Source organism: Ictalurus punctatus, chromosome 25, assembly GCF_001660625.3.
Source record: "Ictalurus punctatus breed USDA103 chromosome 25, Coco_2.0, whole genome shotgun sequence".
Taxonomy (NCBI): domain Eukaryota; kingdom Metazoa; phylum Chordata; class Actinopteri; order Siluriformes; family Ictaluridae; genus Ictalurus; species Ictalurus punctatus.
The window spans coordinates 88,459-115,000 of NC_030440.2; the positions used below are offsets into that span (position 1 = coordinate 88,459).

At 42.6% G+C, this 26,542-nt stretch overlaps 1 protein-coding gene across 2 annotated transcripts in view; it reads left to right on the plus strand.

Moving 5' to 3' along the window:
- Positions 1–6,536: 6,536 nt before the first annotated feature.
- rxrgb (retinoid X receptor, gamma b) overlaps positions 6,537–26,542 on the plus strand; it is a 23,593-nt gene continuing 3,587 nt past the window's right edge. Inside the window, exons 1-6 of one of the 2 annotated variants that reach the window (XM_017455889.3) lie at positions 6,537–6,718; positions 20,983–21,182; positions 23,119–23,266; positions 24,997–25,176; positions 25,265–25,458; positions 26,299–26,428. In XM_017455889.3, coding sequence (XP_017311378.1) covers positions 6,688–6,718; positions 20,983–21,182; positions 23,119–23,266; positions 24,997–25,176; positions 25,265–25,458; positions 26,299–26,428 — 883 coding nt within the window. In that variant the 5' untranslated portion in view covers positions 6,537–6,687. The remainder of the gene's footprint in view (positions 6,719–20,982; positions 21,183–23,118; positions 23,267–24,996; positions 25,177–25,264; positions 25,459–26,298; positions 26,429–26,542) is intronic. The other variant, XM_017455890.3, reaches the window with a different exon arrangement.

A 26,542-nucleotide genomic window follows, 5' to 3' on the forward strand; every position in this document is an offset into this window, starting at 1 on the left:
GAGGGTCATGCGGTGACGTGCACTGCAAAACAGTTTACCGCCGCAAGATGGCAGCAAAGCGCAGCGAGGGGCTTTCCGGGTTTTCTTTCGGACATTATTAAAGCAGGTCTGCTTAACAGGTCCATGTCTGAGGAGTCTAAGGAGTCTGAGTCAGGGTTCCAGTACAGTACTGTTATGGGTTGCCCCATAGAGAATGAATGAGGAATAAAACACAGGTGTCACAGAATTGGCCTTGCCTTTCCCATATTTTTGGAGGAGACTGTATATCTTCTTCTAAACAAATTAAATATGTTCCTGTGTGCTTCACATGAGCTATTAGCAGATTAGCAGTGGAGGCTAACTGGACTAACTACAAACACTCTCCACGATGTTACACCAATGATCTCTGCTACTTCCTTCCATGCTTACTTTTTCTTCATAATGTCTCTGTACACCTTGAATGAGAGGTCATATATTGCAGGTGTCTGGACGGGAAGGAAACAGGCAACTGACAAAAACCTACTCACACAGCTCCATCCACTGGACCAAATCTGGCACTCTGTCTTTAGTGAGGTCTGTCAGTGGGCTGGTGACGTTCCAAAAATTAAGTATAAACCCAGTTTTTAGTCTTGGGCAGGCCAGAATTGCTGATGTCTTATCAATTTGGAGACACACCTGCCCATGGTCCAAGTGGAAGCCCAGATACTTCAACCCATCCAATCTCGGCCACAGGGCTGCTCCAATCACTGTGGGACTACTTGATTAATCATGGTTTCCATATTTTTTTGTGTTTAGGTAAATGGTAGGGGCAACTGTATATTACTATGCAGGCTGCAAGGGGAAGTCCATGAGGGGAATCCCCAAAAAGGGTGGAGGGACAGTTTGCTTGATTTCGCGTTAATTTCTGCGATCACAAAATCGCAGAATCCTGGAGGGACTGATTAATGCCTTTCTCAAAAGCTCCACGATGCTTGCGCAAGGCTGTGATGATGTGTGGTCAGGGGAGTAGCATCCTTTATAACTGGTGGAGGCATGTCCCGCTCACATTTAGAGAAATAATCGTTAAGTTTTAAGAAGTTTATATTGATTAACTGAAAATGTAGCCTTTCGTGTAAAACGAAGGCTTTAAGGCCAAGCAGAAGCCTCTGCCAGCTATTTGCTTCTTGAACAAAAGCACAAGGAAAATTTGCTTTTTCAATCATTTATTCAACAGAAATATCAATAGAAATGTGATATTCTTCTGTGGTAAAAGTAAGTACACCCTTGGCCTCAGAAGCTAGTATTGCCCCCTTTAGCAGAAATAACTTCTTCTAGGTGTTTTTCATACTTGTCCACCAGACTTGCTGGAATTCTTGGCCACTCGTCCATGCAATATTCTTTCGGTTGTAAGATGTTTGAGGGTTTGATTGCATGTTCTGCACGTTTCACATCCCCCCACAACAACTCAATGGGATTCAAATCCGGGCTTTGACTCGATCTTTCCATAACCCTTCATTTCTTCTTCTTGAGACGTTCCTTGGTGGATTTGCTCATGTGCAAGTACAGTGTTATATTACATTTGTCCCAAATGTCCTGTTTCTGTGGTCCAACACTTAATTATTTACTACATCTACCATAATTACTGAAGTACACTTCCTGGATTCTTCTTCACTGTATATGTGTCTGGGTGAAAAATTAAAGAAGAACAAAAACTAAATACCATAAGTAAATGTGCATTATTGTAATATGTACTGTGAAAACATATACTGTTGAAGTATTGTGATGTATCACTGATTCCTATTGTGTTTAAAGTGCATGTGGTTATTTTCTGCCTCCAGAGATGGCTCAGAGAGGTAAAGTCTAGATAGAGCTCACACTAACAGCTCTAGTGAGGGATATTCTTAGGTTCTGTTATGATTCTTTAATGTCAAACAGATGAGTGACATTGCTGGCTGTAAAAGATCAGGAGCAGGTGGTTCTGGTCTTAATCTCATCTGATCCTTCAGATCAGGGTCAGCTTAACCTGAAGATGTCTCACAAAACCTGTACTCTAATTGTACACCTACAAAAGTGTCTTTAAGAACTTCCTGGATTCCTCTTCAGAATGATATATAAACATATATATAGTGCTCTGTAAGAGACATGTAACCTGTGCATATACCGATAACAGCGTTTATATTCCCGGTTTTTGTGTGTTTTTCTTCTTTGTGGTCTTCTGCCACTTATTGATTGACTTGTACCTGCATGTTCAGTTCGTAATTAAGGGTACGTGCTTGTGTTACGCCTTTGCACACACATCTATCTCATTTCTTCACATTACAGCTACAGCTAAGAATACATTTTAGGAAGCTTTACTGCATTATTTATGATTGTGTTATAAAAGGCACCTTGAGTGATCTAAAGTGAGGAAATAAAGCCGTTGTTCATGATCTTAAACCAGATAAGCTTAGCTCAGCAGCTTAATCGTGCTTAAATTCCACCGACTCGCAGACGGAGACAATCTGAGGTTTGAGAGGTTAATGTGACACCGAGACAGCAACTCAAACATTTGTTTGGATCGGATTACAGGTCTTTAGCTCCCTGTCCACTGTTCGGTTGCTATAGGAACCACAAAGTTCAAATCTCCTTATGTTTGCATGTAGCTTGGTCTTATTTTTACCTTGTGTTATTGAAATGAATTTCTGATGATTGAATAAAGAATTTGCAGCGTTTTTGTAATTCATGCAAGAATTATACGGCTGGTTTTGCAGTCAAAGAATCTCACTGCAAGTCCATAGAGTCTTCTTCTTCTTTCTTCAGACTTTGTGTGCAAAGTTGGCGAAATGTAACACCGTTCGGCATATTTATTCGCAATCACAATTCACTTAACTCACTTCCAGGCAGTAAATCATCCTGCGGTTACTAAATGCATCTATTTGCATAGACACCGCCCTGCATTCTGCACTTTAGAAATGCTCCATATTGCATATTCATTAAGGCAGACATGCAAAGCAGATAAGACCTACTTTTGCTTGTGCGGACGACACGATCCTCCTGTTACTTGATTTTAATTCAACTCAATTCTATTCATATAGCGCTCTTTACACTGTCACAAAGCATCTTTACAGATTACAATAAATCAGCTTGCACATTTATGGGGAGTTCAGCATCAAATTTGAACGTTTTTTACAGAAAACTTTTGTTCCAGTGTGCCGTTATTGATGATAATATCTTTATTTTTTGCAGGTACAAATAAATAAAGGAGCATCACTGAGTGACAAACCATCCGAAAGGTACTGTAGGGTTGTGCCGCTCTGAGTCAACCTGAAAAGCATCAGATTCAAACAGTACATTCAAACCCGAAGTTGCTTGATGAATATTAATAAATAATTCAAGCTGCAAGCGGAGTTTTCGGGGACCAAGCACGCAGACTCACGCAGCAATCACAGGAAAGCAGAGCCGTAACTATAGGCAAAGGGATTCAAGAAAGATTTGTAGTTTCACACATTTACGCGATAACAGTTTTGAATATCAGAGCTCCTTCAATAACTTTTGTTTAGACAGGTCTCAGGGTGATGAGAGCCAAATTTGGTGAAGATTGGACACAAGTTGAAAGCAGCATGTTATTGTAACTTTTGACTAGTGGATGGCACTGGCACGGGATTTGTTTCATAACCTCATGGTTCCTCACAGTTTGGAATCTCACATCTCAACATTCTTGAGATTCTGAAGATGACGTATGCTAAATTTGGTGGCGATTGAACACGATTTGGAGGAGGAGGAGGAGCAGTTTTTGACAGGACGTACACTTGAATTTCAGATGTTCGGCGTGTTCACCAGGGGCGTTCGCTGGACTGTTAATCAAAAAGAGTTGAAAGTATACAAACGGAGCCTTGAGAAACAAAGCCTTCTGCCTATTGTGTCTATTGTCGGGATGACGGATGTCCTGTGAGATTGATGACATTGAACCTTGTTGTCCAGCATTGTCTTCCATAGAGGAGAGATGACTTATCATCTCTACATGTGTGTTGGGGGAGGACAGGCTGGAGATCTGGAGAAGGAAGGGGGGGGGGGGGGGGGGCAACGCTTTATACAGTGTGATGAAGATGGAGTGTGGAGAACAGGAGCAGATGGAGAGAAAAGGGGCTACACCAGGACGTCTCTCAGTCACAGAGAGAAAAAAGCCAAAAAAGGACCAGTGAAGGTAATGCAACGAGCTTATTAATAAGCATCATCATCATCATCATCATCATCATAATCATAATAGTAATTTATTATAAAAATTGGAATTATTTCTCACTATCCTCATGTATGTAAGGGTGAGGCTGTGTATAAAAGCAAGGGAAGGCTAGTAGTTATTAGGAGTGTGTGTGGTGTGTGTAGCGGTTTTGGTGGTATGTGGTGTGTGTAGCGGTTTTGGTGGTATGTGGTGTGTGTAGCGGTTTTGGTGATATGTGGTGTGTGTAGTGGTTTTGGGTGCACGTAGCGTATCCGGATGATCCCTGTGTAATCTGCAGAGTTGAGTTAGCAGGTGCCCGGTCTGGGGGAAGGACTGGCTTTACAAGCATTGTTTGTCAGGATTGCACTGTGAATACAAAGGGATTACTGCATATGGTGTGTGTGTGTATGTGTGTGTGTGTGTGTGTGTGTGTGTGTGTGTGTGTGGTGTTTATCTTGAAGAGAGGAGGGTCTTGGGGATTTAAAGTGATGATGGATGGAGGGAGAAGGAGGGCCAGAAAAAAAAAACATAATCTGTTACATTTAGCTACTTCATCCAGCGTATGTAACTCATTACTGTGACGCTAAGTAAAAACAAATAAATAAATTACTGCAAACAAATCTTTTTAAACCTTGTCTTAAATAGTCGAATTAAGCTCAAGTAAAATAAACATTTTTTTTCATATTGTTTAGAAACAAATTTATAAATCGCTTGTAGAAATATATTTATATCAACACACATTGCAAATAATGTTTATATATATATATATATATATATATATATATATATATATATATATATATATATTGCTTTAGTAGCCATTAACGTTTAATTGAGTGATGATTTATTATGACTATTTAAAACTGACGTGAGCCACTAAACAACACTACAAACCCTCCTCACAGACGTAAACCTAGGTAGAACCAAAAGCCAACAAAAGTGCTCGCGCTGAACCATGTGCCACCATTACGCTCAGACAAAGAGGGGATTGACAAATCACCCATTTAATCCTTGACTTTAATGAATTTATGTTATATGCTGGACAAAAGGGAGTGGAGTACAAATGAAAAGCCTTGATTAGTGTGAGATGAGTTGGAAAAAAGGTGATTCGTCTTTGTTACCGTCCTCCTGCGTTTCTTTTATGCGCCGTTTACAAGATTTCGGGCTGAAAAAAAGCGACGCTTGTTCTACAAAACCAGGGTGCACTGGTCAACCCCAGCACTAGCAACGTGCCTGCGGCTTCAGCGTTCAAGATTGTGAAGGCTTGTGACTTCTGAATAACCTTCGGAGGACTGGGAACTAACCCCTGCATGACCCCCACTCTCCACAGAGAGATCTGAGGGGGCTTGGGAGGGGTCTCACTTTGGAGCACACATTGAAGGACCGGAGAGATGGGCTACAACAGGAATAACACAAACAAAACCGTGTGGGAGAACATGGCTTATACATGAGGAATACGGATGTGTTCATTAATTCTTCTAATCTAATCTAATTGATTGTTTTTTATTAGATATTGATTATTTTCTCTTATGTCTGACCCTGTTCTGTTTAGCACAGTATAGTTTTAGGACAAATCAGGTCAACAATGCTCAAATTCTTGACATTAAAATAAGCTAAGATTGTTTCAAATAAAGTAGATCTGGAGTCAGCACTGGGAACGGTTGTTTCGGTTTGCTTTGGTCCACGCCCGCGTAAACGAGCCGTGCAGAAGGGGGCGATTGTGCGGCTTTTTCTTGATTAGTTCCTCTCTTGAATAGCTGCTTCTGTGGACTCAGCAGTTATTTAGGATGCTTTCGCGCAGGCAGTTTTAGCCTGTTATTCAAAGCAAGGTGGAACTAGTATGGACAAACTTGAATTCAAAATCAATTAGTTTAATTTAATATAATTAATCATGTTAATTTGAATGTTTGTTGCACTGTTTAATGTTTTTAAACAGATATTGAACGTTCGCACCTTGATAACTGGTAAAGCATTATTTTTGCCATAGTACTGTATTATTCTCAAACATCACGAATCATTGAAGTCCACATTCTGGTATGGTGACAATCCTACTACCTCCTGCACCATCATGTACCCTCTAAATCCAAACATAGAGGTACGCTTGTTTTTTTTTAACCTTAGTAACCAGAGGTATAAACTTTTGCACTTGCAATATTTATGACACGTGATATCTGTGCAGTTAATACCGTATACTTCCTCCAGATAGGCCCCCTACATGACACTGTGGCATTGCTGTTGGCGGAAGTGATCGTTCCTCACACCTCCCTCTATTTGGGCCCTATGTGGCTAAGCTATGGACTAGGTGTATGGCGCTGTCGTTGATGAAAGCCCTGCTCTGACGTCCCCCCAGCATGGGCCCCACTCAGGCTGAGCTGAGCTCACTGTCGCTTCCCTTCACTCACTCCGGCCAGCGGAATGGACTGAGATGCCGCTGTGTGAGTCTGAGCAACTCCACAGCCACCCGAAGAAGAAGAAGAAGAAGAGGAAGAAGAAGAAGAAGAAGTCGGGGGTAAATACGGAAATAACCAGAGATGGACAACAGTGACACGTATTTACATCTCAGTGAGTTTTTCTCCTGTTTTCTGCGTCTCTGTCGCTCGGAGTTATGAGCCCTTCCGCGCTCTTGTTTACTTTCTCTCTCTCTCTCTCTCTCTCTCTCTCTCTCTCTCTGTCTCTCTCTCTCTGTGTGTGTGTGTGTGTGTGTGTGTGTGAGAGAGTGAGCGTGAGTGAGAGAGAGAGAGAGAGAGTCTGAAAACACTTGGCGGTGACTGACTTTATAGTAAAAAAGTCTGGAACAGGAGTGTGTGTACAGTACAGTAACCGGCTTCATTCCCCATCTTTACACAGCTTTACTGTTTACTGTGGACGTGTAGAGAAACAGAGACAGACAGAGAGAGTGAGAGGCAGACAGACAAAGACAGATACTGTACCACAGTCATGTTAATAAAGATAATTTGAATTTGAGAGACAGACAGACAGATAGACAGAGAGAGAGAGAGACAGACAGTGAGGGACAGAGAGACAGTGAGAGAAACCGAGACAGATATGGAAGGTCAGACAGACAGAGACAGAGCGACTTACTTTGACAATCCTTTATTTTAACCCTTCATGATGTGTCCACCATTTTTACATCAAATAAATAATATTTCTAAACACACAGTTCTGTGCGGAAGTTTTTAGGCACAAGCAAAGAAATGCTGTAGAGCGAAGACGCCTTCAAAATAATTCAATTAAATGTTTCTCCATTAAAAATATACCGTAAAGTACAGTAAACAATAGTAAATGAAACAAAGTCAATGTTTGGTGTGACAAACAAACAAATAAATAAATAAAAATAGTAGTCTCCGGTACTATTAGTGCAGTTTAATAAGGACATGAGCTATAAGGGTTATCGAGCGTGTTGCAGAACCAGTCACGGTTCTTCTGGAGACTTTGACTGTCGCACTCGCTTCTTATTTCTGTAGCGAAACCCAGCAGCCGTCATTGTGTGTGTTTTATATCTGAAAAGTGTCTCTTACCTCTTAATACGCTGCTTTCTTTACTGACATCCAAACATTTTTCTGTAACATGGAATTTTCTGCTAGAAAGCTAATGTTTGGGAATCTAAAATGTTTTAGTACTGACTTGATAATGTAGAAGTCATATAATAAAAAATTTATAACAAAGTGCATACTAAAAAAATAAATAGGGTGCCTAAAGCTTGTGCACAGTACTGTACCTAAATAAATAAATAGATAAATGCATAAATAAGAAGTAGATAAGTGCACGCTAGGCTTGCTGCGATAGCTGATTACATCAGTTGCCCACCGTGGCTCGGCTCCCACTGTCTGCCTTAATGATTCATTTTCAACACAACATAAAACCTCGTCCTGCCCCCAAACCTTACACACATCCTGCCCCCGAACCTTACACACATCCTGTCCCCAAACCTTAAACACGTCCTTCCCCCAAACCTTACACACGCTCTGCCCGCAAACCTTACAGGCGTCCTGCCCGCAAACCTTACAGACGTCCTGCCCGCAAACCTTACAGATGTCCTGCCCGCAAACCTTACAGACGTCCTGCCCGCAAACCTTACACACGTCCTGCCCGCAAACCTTACACACGTCCTGCCCGCAAACCTTACACACGTCCTGCCCGCAAACCTTACACACGTCCTGCCCGCAAACCTTACACACGTCCTGCCCGCAAACCTTACACACGTCCTGCCCGCAAACCTTACACACGTCCTGCCCGCAAACCTTACACACGTCCTGCCCGCAAACCTTACACACATTCTGCCCCCAAACCTTACACATGCTCTGCCCGCAAACCTTACAGACGTCCTGCCCCCAAACCTTACACACATCCTGCCCCCAAACCTTACACACATCCTGCCCCCAAACCAAACCTTACACACATCCTGCCCCCAAACCTTACACACATCCTGCCCCCAAACCTTACACACGCTCTGCCCCCAAACCTTACAGACCTCCTGCCCGCAAACCTTACAGACGTCCTGCCCGCAAACCTTACAGACGTCCTGCCCCCGAACCTTACGCACGCCCTTCCCCCGAACCTTACGCACGCCCTTCCCCCGAACCTTACGCACGCCCTTCCCCCGAACCTTACGCACGCCCTTCCCCCGAACCTTACGCACGCCCTTCCCCCGAACCTTACGCACGCCCTTCCCCCGAACCTTACGCACGCCCTGCCCCGAGCCTTACGCACGCCCTGTCCCCGAGCCTTACGCACGCCCTGTCCCCGAGCCTTACGCACGCCCTGTCCCCGAGCCTTACGCACGCCCTGTCCCCGAGCCTTACGCACGCCCTGTCCCCGAACCTTACGCACGCCCTTCCCCGAACCATACGCACGCCCTTCCCCCGAGCCTTACGCACGCCCTTCCCCCGAGCCTTACGCACGCCCTTCCCCCGAGCCTTACGCACGCCCTGTCCCCGAGTCTTACGCACGCCCTGTCCCCGAGTCTTACGCACGCCCTGTCCCCGAGCCTTACGCACGCCCTGTCCCCGAGCCTTACGCACGCCCTTCCCCCGAGCCTTACGCACGCCCTGTCCCCGAGCCTTACGCACGACCTGCCCCAGAACCTTACAGATGTCTTGCAGTCTGTGTGTCATTTTTGAGTAAGCAAATTAAATCCTGAGTCTGGCCTTTAAAAGGGTTTTTAGCATCAGTTCTGGGTTCAGTGTTCCATTGCCTTTCATTTTATTTTTTCGTGTGAGCCAGGTAGCTAGTTTGGCCTGGCCTATTATAAAATTAAGCACACAGATCTTTTCTTTCTGTGCAACTGAGTATTTAGGGCCAAAAATAAACAGGCTTTCTGTTAGTATTTGACCCAACCTCCCTGCCAACACTCCCAGCTAGTCTGTCGCATCTTAAGAAAAGGTGGTCTAACATTTCCTCTCAATCAAAAAATGGGCACGTTGTAGCTATGGTGGAATCGATATGCGCCACGTGTCTGTTTGTTCTCTATAGAGGGGTTGTACAGGGACCTCTAGCAGCCTCCTGGGGAAGAGCCTGGCACCAGTAGGTCCGACTACCTCGACACCTTCACGTCAGCCAGAGAGTTTTGATAGGTTACTTTCATGCTGACTGCATAGAAGGTCTTTTTAGAAGCGTTTTCAAACTGTGGTGTGCTAAAAGAGAGTAGTTTTCCGTCTTCTTCCTCCTGCTGTTCAATTGCTGCAGAGATGGGGAAGCATTGCCAGTCTCCTCCAGATCCCTGCTCTAGAGTCTCCCTAAACTCTGGAGGAAGTGCTAGGATCACCTCTCTCAGCATCCCCTGTCTCCTCACTCCTCTTCCAGGCTTCTCCAGCCCTCAATCCTTTAATCTTGGTTAGTCGAGCTTTGTGAAGGCACTGGCGAATGCTCCTCGATATCAGGATTCGTGTTGGGATCAGTGGATTGTTAAATAAGGACTCCTCGTTTACACAGTAACAATAACATGGTTGGTTGCCTGTCCTGTTGGCCTTTAACAGGGAGGACCAAGCTCTTTGAACTGATTGAAAAAAAACAGTTGTCCTCGATACATCCACCTCGTTTAGGTTCAGGATAAATAAATGTCTGTCATATCCCATGTTCTCCCATGTCAGTCCTGAGCTGTAGAGCAGTTTCTGTGCTGTTAGCAGGCGAAAAGCCGGACTGGACAAGTCGATCAGGCCCTGACCTCCCTCCTGTAAGGTAAAGGACAGGGGCCTGTGTCCAGTGCTGTCCATTCCAGAAAAATCCACTATCTTCCTCTGGATCTCTCTGATTATTGTGTCTGATGACTTGAGGGCTGTGAACTTGTGCCACAGCATAGAGGTGATCAGATTGTTTGCAACCAGCACCCTCCCCCTGTAGGACAGCCGAGGCAGGACCCAAGTTCACTTAGACAACCTTGCGCCTACCTTCTCCACCATTCCCTCCCAGTATTTTTGCAGGTACTCTTCTCCTAAGAACACACCCAAGTATTTGATGCCTTTGCAAAGATACGAATGATCTACTCTGTCAAAGGCTTTTTCTTAGTCTATGGATAAAAAACTCAGATCGTGAGAATTGATTTTACTCCGTTCGATCATGTCGCGTACAAGAAATACGTTGTCCATTATCATGCGTCCAGGCACACAGTATGTCTGACTTACTTCTACCACTGTGTCTGTGTTCCTTCAGCCTATTTGACAAGCCCTTTGATAGGACTTTATAATCCGTACATAGAAGTGACACACTCCTCCAGTCACCTTTTTTTGGGAGGAGATATAAAACAGCTCGTGTGCAACTGATGGGTAATGTTCCATTGTTTGTAGACAATTTAAAAACCTCATACAGGTCTATAGAATTATAGAATTCTGCCGGTAGTCCATCGATACCTGGTGCTCGCCCAGTGGATAATTGCTGTACTGCAATAGCTAATTCTTGGGGTTCGATGTCCAAGTCCAATGTTTCTGCTTGTCCTTTACTCAGTTTCGGTAGCTCCTTCAGTAGCTCCTTTCTGCATTGTGGGTCAGTGACTTCCGCACAGTACAGTTCCTTATAAATGTCCACTGCAATCTTCCTCATTTCTGCTGATGTTGTGCTTGTAGTTCCATCAGAGCGCTTTAGGTGCAACACGAGATTGTGAGGTCTGGTTCTCCATTCTACTGTAGGTTAAAGAAGTAGGAGATTGGGGCATCAGTGTCTTTGACGTTAGAGATTTGGGCTCTAATTAGGGCCCCCCTGGCCTGCTCATGACGATAGGAATCTAGTGCCGCCTTTCAGTCTTCTAAAGACTTCTTCTTCCCTGTGTGATTTTTAGTGATTCTTTTATTTTCTATTATTCATATCTCTCTATCTCTAACTCCTCAATGGTGCCCTTCATTATTTCTTTAGTGTGTGTATATGTGGTATACTGCTGGCAAAACATCTTTATTTGTGTTTTCCCAACCTCCCACCATGTGCCTTCTGTCTCCATTCCTCCCAGAACATGTCAATTTAAAACAGAAATCATCTAGCAAGCACCTTAAAGGAGCAGCAGTACTCTTCTTCTTCCCGGCAGCAACGCCCCCATGCTAATCCCTGCCTCCACAGCGCCATGCTCCTTACCCACATCTGTAATCGCTGTAAAGTTTCCATCATCCTCCATCACCACATCAGCATTTCCTTCTGCACGAGAACTGTTGTTCTCTGTTACCACACTGTTATTCTCAGTTAGCGTAGCACCTACTCCATTTCCGTCTACCACGTCACCAGTCTGTGTACCCTGACGTTTTGCTGTGGTTATACGAGGAATAACGTACCTCAGGACGTGTTGTTATTGGAGAATAAACGTTGAGACGTAACCACACCCCAGGGTTGATTATTTTGCCCTAGCAGCATGCCCCATCACGTTTTATTCTGTACTTGGACAGCTGCAGGTCAGTGAAAGGCCAGTCATGTCAGGAGTCATAACTTCCCATTAAAATGTGTTCTCGGTGTAAATTAGATTAGATTGGAGGTCTGGACTTGACGTATCGCTGCAGTACGCTGGCTGCGTACACGTGTTGATAAACCTGCAATCACCTCATCAAAATAGAGTAAAACCGACCGATTGTAAGAGGTGTGTTAGTAATCCATTCAATCGAAGAATCGTAACTGTGTGTCTGATTATTGGAAGGGGGTAAAAACATCCGTGAATCTTTTACTTCTTGTGTTACTCCCTAATAATGTTGAGTAAAGGTGCTGTATAATAATCTGCTAAACTGATGGGTTCTTTTCTGTTTTGGACAAACAGTTGTGTAAAGTTTTAGTCTGGAGTTTATATTTGTAACACTCAATTTGTGGATTTTATTTTAAATTAAAAAAAAAGGGTACTGACAGTTTGCCCCGCCCCATCCGATTAATGGATTAATAGGAAAATAATCGGCCAACTAATCGATTATGAAAATAATCATCAGTTGCAAGGCTAATTTATTTTAATTTATTTTTAGCAGAAATGCCTAGCCTTGCCCCCCTAACTATATATAAATTAATCAGAGTGTCTTTTGTGCATTCTGGGTATCTTGTCTCCACTCAGTCCTGAGAGAAATTCTGATTTGAAAAATAATGTCATTAGTTCCTTTTACAGTCAGATTATCAACCGAACCTCCTCTTTAATGATCTCTTAATATATATCGATGTTATGAACCACTACACTGTACTGTAGCTGTGGATAATCACACACACCGTTGGAGCTTAACTGTGTCACTGAGCCATGTGATTGCATTCAATTATATCTATATGGGCCGTTTCCATTATGAGCTGACATATTTTTAAGAGGTATATTTGTTCACGTCGCCCTGAAGGCATTCTCTTTGAATGCCATCTCCTTCCCCCTCTCATGCTCACTTTTTCTTGTTCTTTCTCTGCAGGAAATGCGCCTTGTATAGATTGTGTGTGTGTGTGTGTGTGTGTGTGTGTGTGTGTGTTTTTGTGTAACTAATGTTGCATTTGACTTAACGCAGAAGAGGGAGGTCGGAGCTTGGAATGACATCATGCATTTGAGTGGGGGGTGGGGGGGGGGGGGGGGGGTGCCTCCTTGAGTGATGTATATATTCCTCATCAGAACAGTGAAGTGAAGCGTGTAGTCAGCGTTCTAGATTTGACGAACGAATCCATCTGTATTCTGATCGGTTTGATCAGATACAGTGTAACTCATTTAAAGGTAAGAGGTGCTGCAGCGTGTTTACTGCTGATGCTGTGAGTGGCCATGTTGCTTTGGTGTCACTTCCAGAACTTGGAGTTGAGGAGACCACCTCAAGTTCCCAAGTAGGAATTCCAAGTTGAGGTCGGGCGTTTTGGATATTGTTGACTTCTCTTTCTTTTTTTTTCTTTTCTTTTGTTCTTTTTTTTTTTTTTTTTTTACATATTTGGACGAGCAAACATTTATTGCTCTTTGAAACAGTGCCTATTAATGATGTTGATATACTTGAACAAAACCACAAGGAAAATTCACTTTTTCAATCATTTATTCAACAGAAATATCAATAGATATGAGATTCTTCTGTGGTAAAAGTAAGTACACCCTTGGTCTCAGAAGCTAGTATTGCCCCCTTTAGCAGAAATATCTTCTTGTAGGTGTTCTGTTTAATTGTCCACCAGGCTTGCTGGAATTCTTGACCTCTCTTCTATGCAATATTCTTTCAGTTGTAAGATGTTCGAGGGTTTTCTTGCATGTTCTGCCCGTTTCACATCCCCCCACAACATCTCAATGGGATTCAAATCCGGGCTTTAACTCGGTCGTTCCATAACCCTCCATTTCTTCTTCTTGAGCCGTTCCTTGGTGGATTTGATTCTACAACTTTCGGACAGATGTCCTCACATTATCTTCAAGCACTCTTTGATAAGATGCAGAATTCATAGTTGAATCAATAAATGCAAGCTGTCCTGTCCAGCATAGAAGCAACACCAATCCATAACATTTCCACCACCGTGCTTCACAGTTGGTATGAGGTGTTTCTCCTGAAAAGCTGTCTTTGGTCTGCGCCAAACATGTCTGCTGTTACTGTGACCAAACACCTCTATCTTCGATTCATCTCTCCAGAGCACATTATTCCAAAAGGCCTGGTCTTTGTCTATATGCTCATTGATAAACTGTAGTCCTGCAAAGGCTTTTTCCTGACACGCCTCCCACGCAGGTCAAATCTGTGCAATCTCTTTCTGATTGTAGAAGCATGCACTTTCACCCCAACAGCTGTGAGACTCACTCGCAGATCCTGTGATGAAATTTTGGGGTTCTTAGAGACTTAGGCTGAATTTGTTGGGACGGTCAGTCCTGGACTAGCAGTCGTTTGAAATCTGCACTATTTGTAGATTATTTTCATTAAAGTGGAATGATGTATTTAAAATCATTTGGAGATCTTTTTAAATCCCTTACCAGACTCATAGGCATCCACAAGCTTTTTACTGAAGGCCTTACAGAACTCACACACCTCAATAACAAAGGGAACAGCAGACACTAGATAGTTTAAAAAATGATCAAATGTTTGCTTGCCCAAATATGTCAAACAAAACAATAGTTTCCATGGGATGTACATATTTTTTCACATGACTGGAGATGTGTGATAATTCTAGAGCAGTAGTGTCGTTTTAAAGACACTGCAAAACAAACGTCTGCTACACACCACTGCATTGCTCTACGTGCCTCTAGTTTCTTTAGCTCCAGCAGATTGTTGACATTTTTCTGGTCATGAATTTAGCTCAACTCAAACCGAGTCTTTTTTTATTAATTAGTCAAGACAGGAGTTTAGGATTTTGTCCTTTGCTGTAAAGAGTATCCGTAATCAGCATCAGGATTTAGACAGAATATTGAATACAAACCTTGTTAGCTAATTGTAGGCTGTAACAGATAGGCTTGTTTTTGTTTCGTGGCCTGATGATTACTCTGCATGTCTCTGTTAGATGTCCATGTTTCCTGGTGATCTCAGACTATGTGCAGTTAATCAGTAACCTGCTGTGAGATGTATTTTAGTGACAGTGAGTGAGACTCAATCTGGGCTGTGATCCCCGGAGAAAACAAACCGGGCTTACAGTTTGATCCAGGCATGTAGCATTATGTAGTTTGTTAATGTAATTAAACAGAGTTAGAGCGGCAATCAGCAACTACAGGACAACATCACCCATCTGTGACAGTGATGCCTCCCTTGCAGATGCGCTGAACAACTTCTACACACGGTTTGAAGCACAGAGTGACGTGGCAGTGAGGAAGACCACCCCTCCTCCCGATGAACAGGTGCTATGTCTAACCACGGCTGATGTGAGGAAAACTCTACACATATTCAACCCACAGAAAGCTGCTGGACCAGACAACATTCCTGGTAGAGTGCTCAGAGGATGTGCAGATCAGCTGGCAGATGTTCTCGCTGACATCTTCAACATCCCCTGAGCGGTGCCATTGTTCCAACGTGCTAGTCTACCACCTCATGTATACCACCTCTGTATCTCCAGCACCACCACGCTGAGCACGGGATCCCTCAGGGCTGTGTGCTTAGTTCACCGCTGTTTACTCTGCTGACTCACGACTGTGCAGCAACTCATAGCTCCAATCACATCATCAAGTTCGTTGAAGACACGACCGTGGTGGGTCTCATCAGCAAGAACGACGAGTCAGCACACTGAGAGGAGGTGCAGAGGCTAACGGACTGGTGTAGAGCCAACAACCTGTCTCTGAATGTGGACAAAACAAAAGAGATGGTTGTCGACTTCATTGATGGCTCCTCCATGGTGATTGTCAAGAGCACTAAATTCCTTGATGTTCATCTGACTGAGAACCTCACCTGGTCCATCAACACCAGCTCCATAGCCAAGAAAGCCCAGCAGCGTCTTTACTTTCTGCGAAGGCTGGAAAAAGCCCATCTACCACCTCCCATCATCACCACTTTCTACAGAGGAACCATCGAGAGCATCCTGAGCAGCTGCATGACTGGTTCAGAAATCATATTTTATTGGATCGCAAGACTCTGAGGAAGGTTGTTTCGTTTCACTGTGTACTGTACCAGCTGTGTATGGTTGAAATGACAATAAAGCCACTTGAACTTTAAAAGTTCTACCAAGGAACCCTTCACACACATGCACACTCCACTTCCCATGAGTTTGTGTTTCTTCATATATTTTAACACTGGAGACATTTTGATGCCTAGACTAGACTCTCTGGCAGTTCATGTGTCTTCATCCACACCGTTACTATTGAGGAAGACTTCTCTGATCATGAGATCGGCCAATATTGCATCGTGCAATATATTGATGTTATCGAAATTCCACTTCCTAGTTTGAAACGGTTACTACAGTGAAGTTCACTACATCACCAGAGGACATGGTAAACGATACACTTGTCATATATTTAACTTTTGTCTTGAAATATGAACACTCATCAGCTCAAACACTTTAGGACAATACAGGAAATAATTAATCCATAATCCAATAATCCATCTGGTGTAGTCCTTACTTATGTTTTTTGTGATATTTTATTCTGATAATTATATATATATATATATATATATATATATATATATATATATATATATATATATATATATATATATATATATATATAATGTGTATGTGTATAAAATTTACATATACTTTTTATTATTCAAAAAGGTTCACAGAACATCTGCTAGAGATGTGCACCTGGATTGAGATCCTTCGGGATGATGCAAACACACACATGATGACCTGCGATGGACCTACGCCCCATCCCACATAGTGCCCAGAAAGGGCTTCCGTCTTGTCTCATTACCCCATAACCCAGATGTGATATATTTGTGTGGAATGATGCGATGCGGAACTGAAACATCTCTTCAGTTTCAGTCCAGTTTTGTTTGAGTGATTAGTCTGAGCAGAGACGCGTCACATGCTTCCTCCATGACAGGAAGGTTTTGTGGCATTGAACCATGTCATTCCGTGTTAGAGAGAAGTTTTAGGGACATTTCCCTCTCCTCCCCCGCTGTAAGTGACACACGGTTACACAGTGAGGCGGGTCTGGTTGTGCACGTGTGTGTTTGTGTAGTTTTGCATATCAGGAACTGTAGACAAATGTCGAGATCTTATAGAACTTGTGACCAAGAAAATGTGCTTTTTGACATGTGATCCTTCTTCCGTTTTTTAGCCGAGGGATGTAGGAGTTAGTCCGAGGTTAAAGGTTTTTTATCTTGCACTTATAAAAGCCTATTTAAATTTTATAGCTCATTTTATGATTATGTGCCATCACTGACCCTGATATACCTATGGGTTAAGTAGCAAGATAAGAGTGATAAGCAATAGTCTCTTTGTTGCTGTAGTCTGTTTACACTGTAAAAACTATTTTCTCTCTCTCTTATTTCTGTCTCTAGCCCTCCTTTTGTGTCCTCTCATCTGTTTCATGACAGCTGGTGAGATGATAAACCCACTCTGGCAGACTAAGGCAGATTTAGTGCTACAATTGATTAGACATCAACTTAATTTGGAACAGAAGTGTGTGTGTGTGTGTGTGTGTGTGTGTGTGTGTGTGTGTGTGTGTGTGCACGTGCTTGCGTTTGTCTGTCTGTGCTGCCTGACCCGGTAATTACCACTTACAAATTTAAACAGCTCTTCTTTAAACTTGCAGTCCAGAAGTCTCTGCATTGTATCAGTGTACTGTATAACAGTTATACAGTGATGCATTTATACAGTACAGTGATTCAATACATTTATACAGTACAGTGATTCAGAATACTGATAGTTATACAGTACTGTGATACAGTACACTTATGCAGTACAGTTATACAGTAAACTGATAGTGATACAGCACAGTGATACAGTACAGCTATGCAGTACACTAATGCAGTACACTGATACAGTACACTGATACAGTACAGTGATACAGTACAGTGATACAGTACATTAATACAGTACAGTGATACAGTACAGTGATACAGTACATTAATGCAGTGCAGAGATACAATACAGTTTACTTTACATAGTTTACGGTTATACAGTAAACTGACAGAATGATGGATTGGACAGTGTAGGTTTGATTTGTTGCAAATCAGGATATTGTTCTATTTGTATTGTTCTGTGGGTATCTGCGCATGCATTAACAGTGGCAGCTTGCTCTTGTTGCAGAACCTGATAGTTAACTGTTAAAAGCTGTACTTTAACCCCTGACCATCAGGTCATCGCTATCACTGCAGGAGCCTGATTGTGAAATACTGAATTTGAGGACGCATTCGATGCAAGTGGGTGAATCGAGTGCATATTAAACGCTAGACTTGTTTAATGTTTAATGTTAATGTTTCAATCAAAAAACCTGGCAAAGGAAACCCTTGCAGATCAGGTACTAGAGCTGTCCACTGCTCTAGAAAGAAAGCCTTGCACATTAGACACATTGCTACACAGATACACAGTTGTGTTCTGATGACACTGAATTGGTTGTGGTTTTAATACAAGATGGTTCTATGAAACATTGTGTCTGTGTATGTTTGTCAGAACTAAAGGTTCATATACAGGCTCTGGAAAATAATTTAAAAAGTTTTCCCCATTGTCTGGGGATTGCGCGTTTGAATCCTGGTGATGCCAGGAGTCCAATAGGGCAAACTTTGCCATGTTCTCTAGGTGGGATGGGTTGCATGATCTCCATCAATCACAGCGACTCTAGCCAATCGTGGGCGTCTGTGAGGTCATGCATGTAGAAGGAGGAAGGAGGTGGGCAGTGCTTTCCACTGAGTGTGGTACAACACCCTGTGACACAGCATACACAGCAGGTCAGAAAGATACAGTTGACTGTCTTCACGTGTCTCAGAGGAAGCACGTGATTGCCTTCACTCTCCTGGGTTAGTGAAGGAGGGGACACCTAACTGTTGTGTGGGAATTGGCCAAGACTAAACTACGAAGGAAATTGGGGGTAAAAATGCTTCGTATACATTATCTAGTACATAATAAACTAGCAGCTTCTGAACAAGGCAACATTTCATTACGTGAAAGACGTTACAGTCGAATATGGTGTCTGTTCTGCAAGGCTTTCTTTCAGATATTTTGACTTCTGGCCTCGCTTCAGGATCAAAATGTGACATTTAGTAAAGGCCACTGCCAGAATGTGTCTTCTGTCACAGCCAGTGAGCGAGAGATAAGAGAGAAAAGAGTGGCGGAAAAGCCACTCATCGACATTTTAAAAACATTTTTGTTGGACAGCTTGCTCTCTGATAAAGATTGAATGCAGTCTGATTGAATTCTGGAAAAGAGAGTTTACTGTAATGTTGTGTGAGTTTGTCTCTGAGAGCTGATAACCTCAACTTTAAGATTTGGAAACATTATTAACTACATACACTGATCAGCCATAACATTAAAACCACCCACCTAATACTGTGTAGGTTCCCCTCTCCTTGTGCCTCCAAAACAGCTCTGACCCATCGAGGCATGGACTCCACAAGACCTCTGAAGGAGTGCTGTGGTATCTGGCATCAAGTCATTACCAGCAGATCCTTTAATTTCTGTTTGTTGTGAGGCGGGGCCTCCGTGGATCGGACGTGTTTGTCCAGAACATCCCACAGAAGCTTGATCGGATTGAGATCTGGGGAATTCGGAGGTCGTGTCAACACCTTGAACTCTTTATCATGTTCCTCAAACCGTTCCTGAACAATGTTTGCAGTGTGTCAGGGAGCATTATCCTGCTGAAAGAGGTCACTGATATTAGAGAACACCGTTACCATGAAGGGGTGTACTCAGCCTGCGACAGTGTTTACGTAGGTGGTACGTGTCAAAGTAACATCCACATGAATATCAGGATCCAAGGTTTCCCAGCAGAACATTGCCCAGAGCATCACACTGACACCGCCGACTCACCTTCTTCCCATAGTGCATCCTGGTGCCGTCTCTTCCCCAGGTAAGGGACGCACACGCACCCGGCCGTCCACGCTCACCCATTTTTCCTGCTTTGAACATATCAACTTCAGGAACTGACTGTTCACTTGCTGCCTGATATATTCCACCCCATGACAGGTGCCACTGTAACGAGATAATCAATGCTATTCACTTCATTTGTCAGTGGTTTTAATGTTCTGGCCGATCGGTGTACACGGACCCCCCTCTTTGTTTTACTGACTGGCGGCCTTCTTAAGCAGGCTCTCTTAGTGAAATTTAAAACTTTAATTATTGTTATTTTTATGCATGCATTGGGGTTTCAGGAAACCGTGAACAGTGAGGAAATAAACGAAAAGTCAGGTTTAGCGAGTGAGGGTGACTGGCACTTGATTGAATCAGTATTGCATGTTGGTGAAGTAGTGCATCTCAAAAACTCCCTTAAAATACACTACAACTGTGTTTTTGAACATCTGGAGTTCTGTTCAGACAGGGTTAGATTTCTGGACGTTCAGTAATGTTGCTGACAGAAATCTTTCCTGATTACGACTGAACGAGATAAGCTACCTCTGTATGAAACACAGGGATGGGAGTGTCTTCTTGCTGTATGCGCGGTCATCACTCCTCTGTGTGCTACATACACTTGTGTTACAATATACTGATTGTTTTAACTTTTGTTTTTATAACTTTGAAGAAAAAGTACAAAGCCTCCTTTCCCAAAGGATTTGACAACTCTTTTACCGACATGTCAGTTAGAGAGGATATGGTTTAGTGTTACATTTTATATTGTAAAATGTTTTTTATATTCAGACAAGGCTAAAATCCAGAGATACTCTGGTAATAATTCCATTACCTCACCTGCCTGTGTAAAGCTAATCCAATTCGAATAGGGGTTCAGAGCAATCCTGTAAAGTATGTTCAGATCAATGTTCTAGCAGTTTTCCAATGCAAAACAAATCCTTTAAGGGACGCGTCATGCTATCATATATGAACCATGACAGCTTATCATACCATGAATGTTATTCGCTGTTTTTCTCCTCCCACAGACTCACCTGGGGCACTTAACTCCTCCCTCTCACAGCCTCCACCAATGAGCTCCATGATGGGTCACTCGTCTGTCATCAGCACCTCACGTCCCCTCCCTTCGGCTATGGGGTACTCGGTCATCACTTCCTCTATGAGCTCGCCCTCTGCCTCACTACCCTCCACTCCTGCCATGGACTTTGGCGCCCTCAATAGCCCACAGGTAAAAATGCTCAATTCTGACAAGGCCAGAAACCCCGAGTCCCCTAACAGTAGCTTACACTGGGCCTCAACAGTCTCAACTTTATGACACGTGTTTCAGGGCCATCTGTATAACTCGGGTCAAAGTGAACGTGCTGTTTGGGTTTTATTCATTTAAATGAAAAGAACTTTATATTGAATTTGTAGCTAGTACTGAAGTGTACAGAGTTTTAGACACATGCTGTAAAACATTGGTATCAGTGGTAACCACTGAGCCGTCTTAATTGGTTTTTGCAGCAAGTGTTTACTAGTGGGGCAGTCTAGGTGATCAGTTTAAAAGGACACACCTGGGCAACAAGACACACCTGTCAGTCACCTGTTCCAATACTTTTGATCATTTAAAAAAATGGGTGGGTTAAAAAAAAGTGCCATTTTTTAAGTTGTTTAACACATCTAATTCATCTATGATTCATCTTTTCATCTATGTACTTGTATACAGTGAATTGCAGAGGTATTCACACCCCTTAAAAGTCATCGAATTCATCTGGATTACAAATGACCCTTACACAGATTGTTCCAGACAGTATTTTATTGCACACCAATATGCTCTTACTGTTACTGTTGAGCTTTCATATGATTTCACATGTGTCTTCTTGAGCAACAGTTTGTTTTTAGCCACACCTCCCACATAGTCCTCAGTTATGCAGAGCTCTTGAAATGGTTGTGCTGGTGCACCTTCACTCCACCCTCAGCCACTGTTCTCTGTAACTCCTTCAGAGTGACTGTTGGCCTCTCTGTGGGTTCCCTCGCGAGTCTCGGACTTGCTTTTGAGTTTTGAGGGAGGGTTTCATGTAGATAGCGTTAGGGTGGTGTGATGCAGCTTGCACTTTGTGCTTAGTCTTTGTTTTCACTTCTTTCCTGCAGACGGACCATCTCGTCAGTGACGGCTCAACCGAGGCAGTTTTTGTTACGAAAATGGGATCTTTTTTTTCAGTTTCTGGTTTTCTTTTAAATCAAATAATTCATTTTTAAGGTTCACTGTTAAAGAACACATGATTGCCATAAAAATACTGACAGGAAGAATACAGTGCTGTGAAAAATTATTTTCCCCCATCCTGATCTCTTGTGTTTTTGTGTGTATCTCATACTAAATAGTTTTAGATCTTTAAATGAAATACAACCTAAAACAAATCTGAGAAAACACAAAATACAGTTTTTTAAATGATAATGTTATTTATTAAATGTTATATGTTACAAACCGAAGAAATCAGCAAATACTCTTTCACAGCACTGTACAGTATGGATATGTATCGTTTATTTGTGGAGTTGAATACTTTTGCAAGCCATCTGTGTACACACACATTTTGGTTTTCTGTTTCTGTGAGGACCTTCCAAAACCTAAGCCTATCCTTAACCTCAGTAACCAGAATGAAATGTTTGACTCTTTTATTTTTTCATATAAAAGCTGTAAAACACTGTATTTTTGTGAGGACCAGGGGATTGTGAGGACATTTTGGTTTTCCTTGTTCTTCAAAAAGGACACACACACACACACACACACACACACACACACACACATACAAGAGACAGAAGCTGGCAGTTGGGAGGTGGGGGTGGAAATCATGTAGCTGATGAAATCATTTAAAACGTTTTGTGTAGATAACGTGTTGATATGACTGCCCTCTACTGGCAGCTGTGCACTAAGCACAATTTTAGCCATCTATCTGAGCAACTGAGTGACCGAGTGAGAGATATAGTGAGAGAAGAGCGAGAGAGATGGATGGATAGATGATTATTGGTGTTTATAAAGTAATGGACACAGGGGGGAAACTTCACAGTTCCATCCTCTCTCTCTCTCTCTCTCTCTCACACTCACTCTCTCTCTCTCTCTCTCTCTCTCTCTCTCTCTCGCTCTCCCTCTCTCTCTGTTTCCCTCCCTCTCTCTATCAATCATGCAGATGAACTCTCTGAGCAGTGTGAGCAGCTCAGAAGATGTGAAGCCTCCTCCTGGTCTGCTGCCCCTGGCCAATATCAACAGCTACCAGTGCACCAGTCCTGGATCCATGTCCAAACACATCTGCGCCATCTGTGGTGATCGCTCCTCAGGTAATCTTGGTGATTTTATCTGTATTTTGTATATAATATTGTATGGTGATCTCTTGACTTTGTGTTGACTATTTAGGCCAAGATTACAATGCACAGTTCGGATAAAGTAGTATATCGGCCTGCCTGTGTTTGATGCTTGTAGTTTTGCTGAGAAGTTACAGCGCCTTCCCCTAATATTGGCACCCTTGGTAATGAGCAAAGAAAAATTGCTTTTATTGACGAACCTTTTGATCTTTTGTTAAAAAAATTCACAAAAATACTCTGCTCTCATGGATATCAAACAGTTGCAACCAAACACAGGTTTATTTTTAAAAAAATCTTTGTTAAATATAGGTGTGCAACAATTATTGACACACTTTTAGTCAATACTGCCAAGATAACAGCTCTGAGTCTTCTCCTATAACGCCTGATGAGGTTGGAGAACACATGGTGAGGGATCTGAGACCGTTCCTCCATACAGAACCTCTCCAGATCCTTCACATTTCGAGGTCCACGCAGGTGGACTCTCCTCTTCAGTTCACCCCACAGGTGTTCTATGGGGTTCAGGTCAGGGGACTGGGATGGTCAGGGCAGGACCTTGATTTTGTGGTCAGTAAACCATTTCTGTGTTGATTTTGATGATGTTTTGGATCATTGTCCTGCTGGAAGATCCAACCACGGCCCATTTGAATCTTTCTGTCAGAGGCAGTCAGGTTTTCATTTAATATCTGTTGATATTTGATAGAGTCCATGATGCCATGTATCCTAACAAAATGTCCAGGTCCTCTGGCAGAAAAACAGCCCCAGAACATTAAAGATCCTCCTCCATATTTAACCGTGGGCATGAGGGACTTTTCCATACGGCTACCTCTCTGTGTGCTCCAAAACCACCTCTGTGTTTATTACCAAAAAGCTCTATTCTGGTTTCATCTGACCGTAGAACCCGATCCCAATTGAAGTTCCAGTGTCTGCACGCTGAAGACGCTCGAGTGTAGAGGCTTTTTTTTCTTGAAACCTTGTGGTGATGTCGGTGACTTCAGATTGTAGTTTTGGAGACTTTCTGACCCCAAGACACAACTAACTTCTGCAGTTCTCCAGCTGTGATCCTTGGAGATTTTTTGCGTTGAGACGATACAGACACACGCCCAATTCCAGGTTGATTCATAACATTTCCAGTTGACTGGAACTTCTTAATTATTACCCTGCTTGTGCTATTTTCTTATAGACACGCCCCATTGTGTGAAGCTCAACAACCTTTTGCTGCACATCACAGCTATATTCCTTGTTCTTACCCATTGTTATGAATGTCTAAGGGAATTTGGCCTGTGTGTTACCTCATGTTTATACCCCTGTGAAACAGGAACTCATGCTTGAGCAATTTCCTGTTCCTAGTCACACAGGTGTACTAATAAAATGTGAAATATTTTAGAATTTACAGGTGATTGCCTTTCATCAACATACATATACTGTATGAATATATGTTCTTTTGTAAATCCGGCTTTTTAGAATGTTTTAGTTCGGTTTGTCTTGCACAAAGATATACACACTGCACTAAAAGACAGGTAATAGTAACAGAAGTCATGTGTCAGTTAAAACCATGTCTGTGCTGATTGAGTATGTTTGAGGTTGGGAAAATCGGGTCTTTGTTTTTTTTTTGGTTTTTTTGTTGTTGTTTTTTTTGACCTGGCTATTCCTATTTTGTGTATGCTTTATGGATTACAGATTGTGTTTTGGCTTTGCCGTGAATGCAGGAAAACACTATGGTGTGTACAGCTGTGAGGGGTGCAAAGGTTTCTTCAAGAGGACCATCCGGAAAGACCTGACCTACACGTGTCGAGACAGCAAGGAGTGTCTGATTGATAAACGCCAGCGCAATCGCTGCCAATACTGCCGCTACCAGAAGTGTCTGGCCATGGGCATGAAGAGGGAAGGTGTGTGTATACTTCAAATAAAAGTAGTACCAAAGTAACATCAAATACATCCATCAAGATATAATACAGGTGTTGTATCAAATAATAGGACTGTGTTTATGTGCCTCCTGGCTCACTGTAGCGGTTCAGGAAGAGAGGCAGCGTGGGAAGGAGAAGAGCGATAATGAGGTGGAGTCGACCAGCAGTTTTAATGAAGACATGCCTGTAGAGAAGATCCTGGATGCCGAGCTCGCAGTGGAGCCCAAGACTGAAACGCACACAGATGACAGTCCAGGAAACTCTGTAAGTCCTTAACCGAACAAATAATGACAACAACGAAACGACACAACAGATTTCAACACGTAGTCATTTTTTTCCATGAGAAGTAAACCAACACTCAGAAACCAGGTGCGAAAGAAATATGTATGCGCTTCCTGCTTCCACAATCATTAACACAGCAATTAGGAGCCAGGTGTTACTGACGAAACGCACAAAATGAGTTAATCATCAAGAAGTGTAAGCGTTCAGGGGTCTGCTAGTAGGGACCGGCTTAACCAAAAGAAGATCGATGGTTTTCAGTGACCTAGCAAGCAGTGAACCCAGACCTGAATGCAGCTAAAAAATGACACTGTGCCCAGGAGATGTCCTCACACTTTAATGGATCTAGAATGTTTGTTTTTTTGTAATAAAGAGTGGGAAAATATTGCCAAGTCAAGATGTGCCATGCTGATAGACTCTTACCCAAAAAGACTGAGTGGTGGAATAAAATCAAAAGCTGCTTCAATAATGTATTAGTTTAGGGGTGCGCACACTTATGCAACTAGGTTTTTATTTTTATTTTTTTTAATACCCTAAAAACATTTTTTTTCCACTTTGTATATTTTGCAATTGCACATTAAAGGTGGGAAAAGATCGGGTCATGATTTAGCTTGGTGTCATTCAAATGTTAACAGGGGCGTGCAAACTTTTTATATACACTGTACACTGTGTTTGGTTTTCACCGAACATGATGCTGTGCATGATGACTGAACATCACCTGATGAGATGCCATCTCATACTAACAGTGAAGTGTTGCTAATTGTCTCTGTCTGTCTGTCTGTCTGTCTGTCTCTCTCTTTCTCTCTCTCTCTCTCTCTCTCTCAGACAAATGACCCAGTCACTAACATCTGCCAAGCAGCAGATAAGCAGCTCTTCACACTGGTTGAATGGGCTAAAAGGATACCGCACTTCTCAGACCTTCCCCTGGATGATCAGGTCATTTTGCTTCGGGCAGGTAAAGCCACACACACACACACACACACACACACACACACACTTCTACAGAACATCGCACTGCTACACTAATGAGAGAAATAGCTGTTTATACACAGAGACTTGGAGACACAGA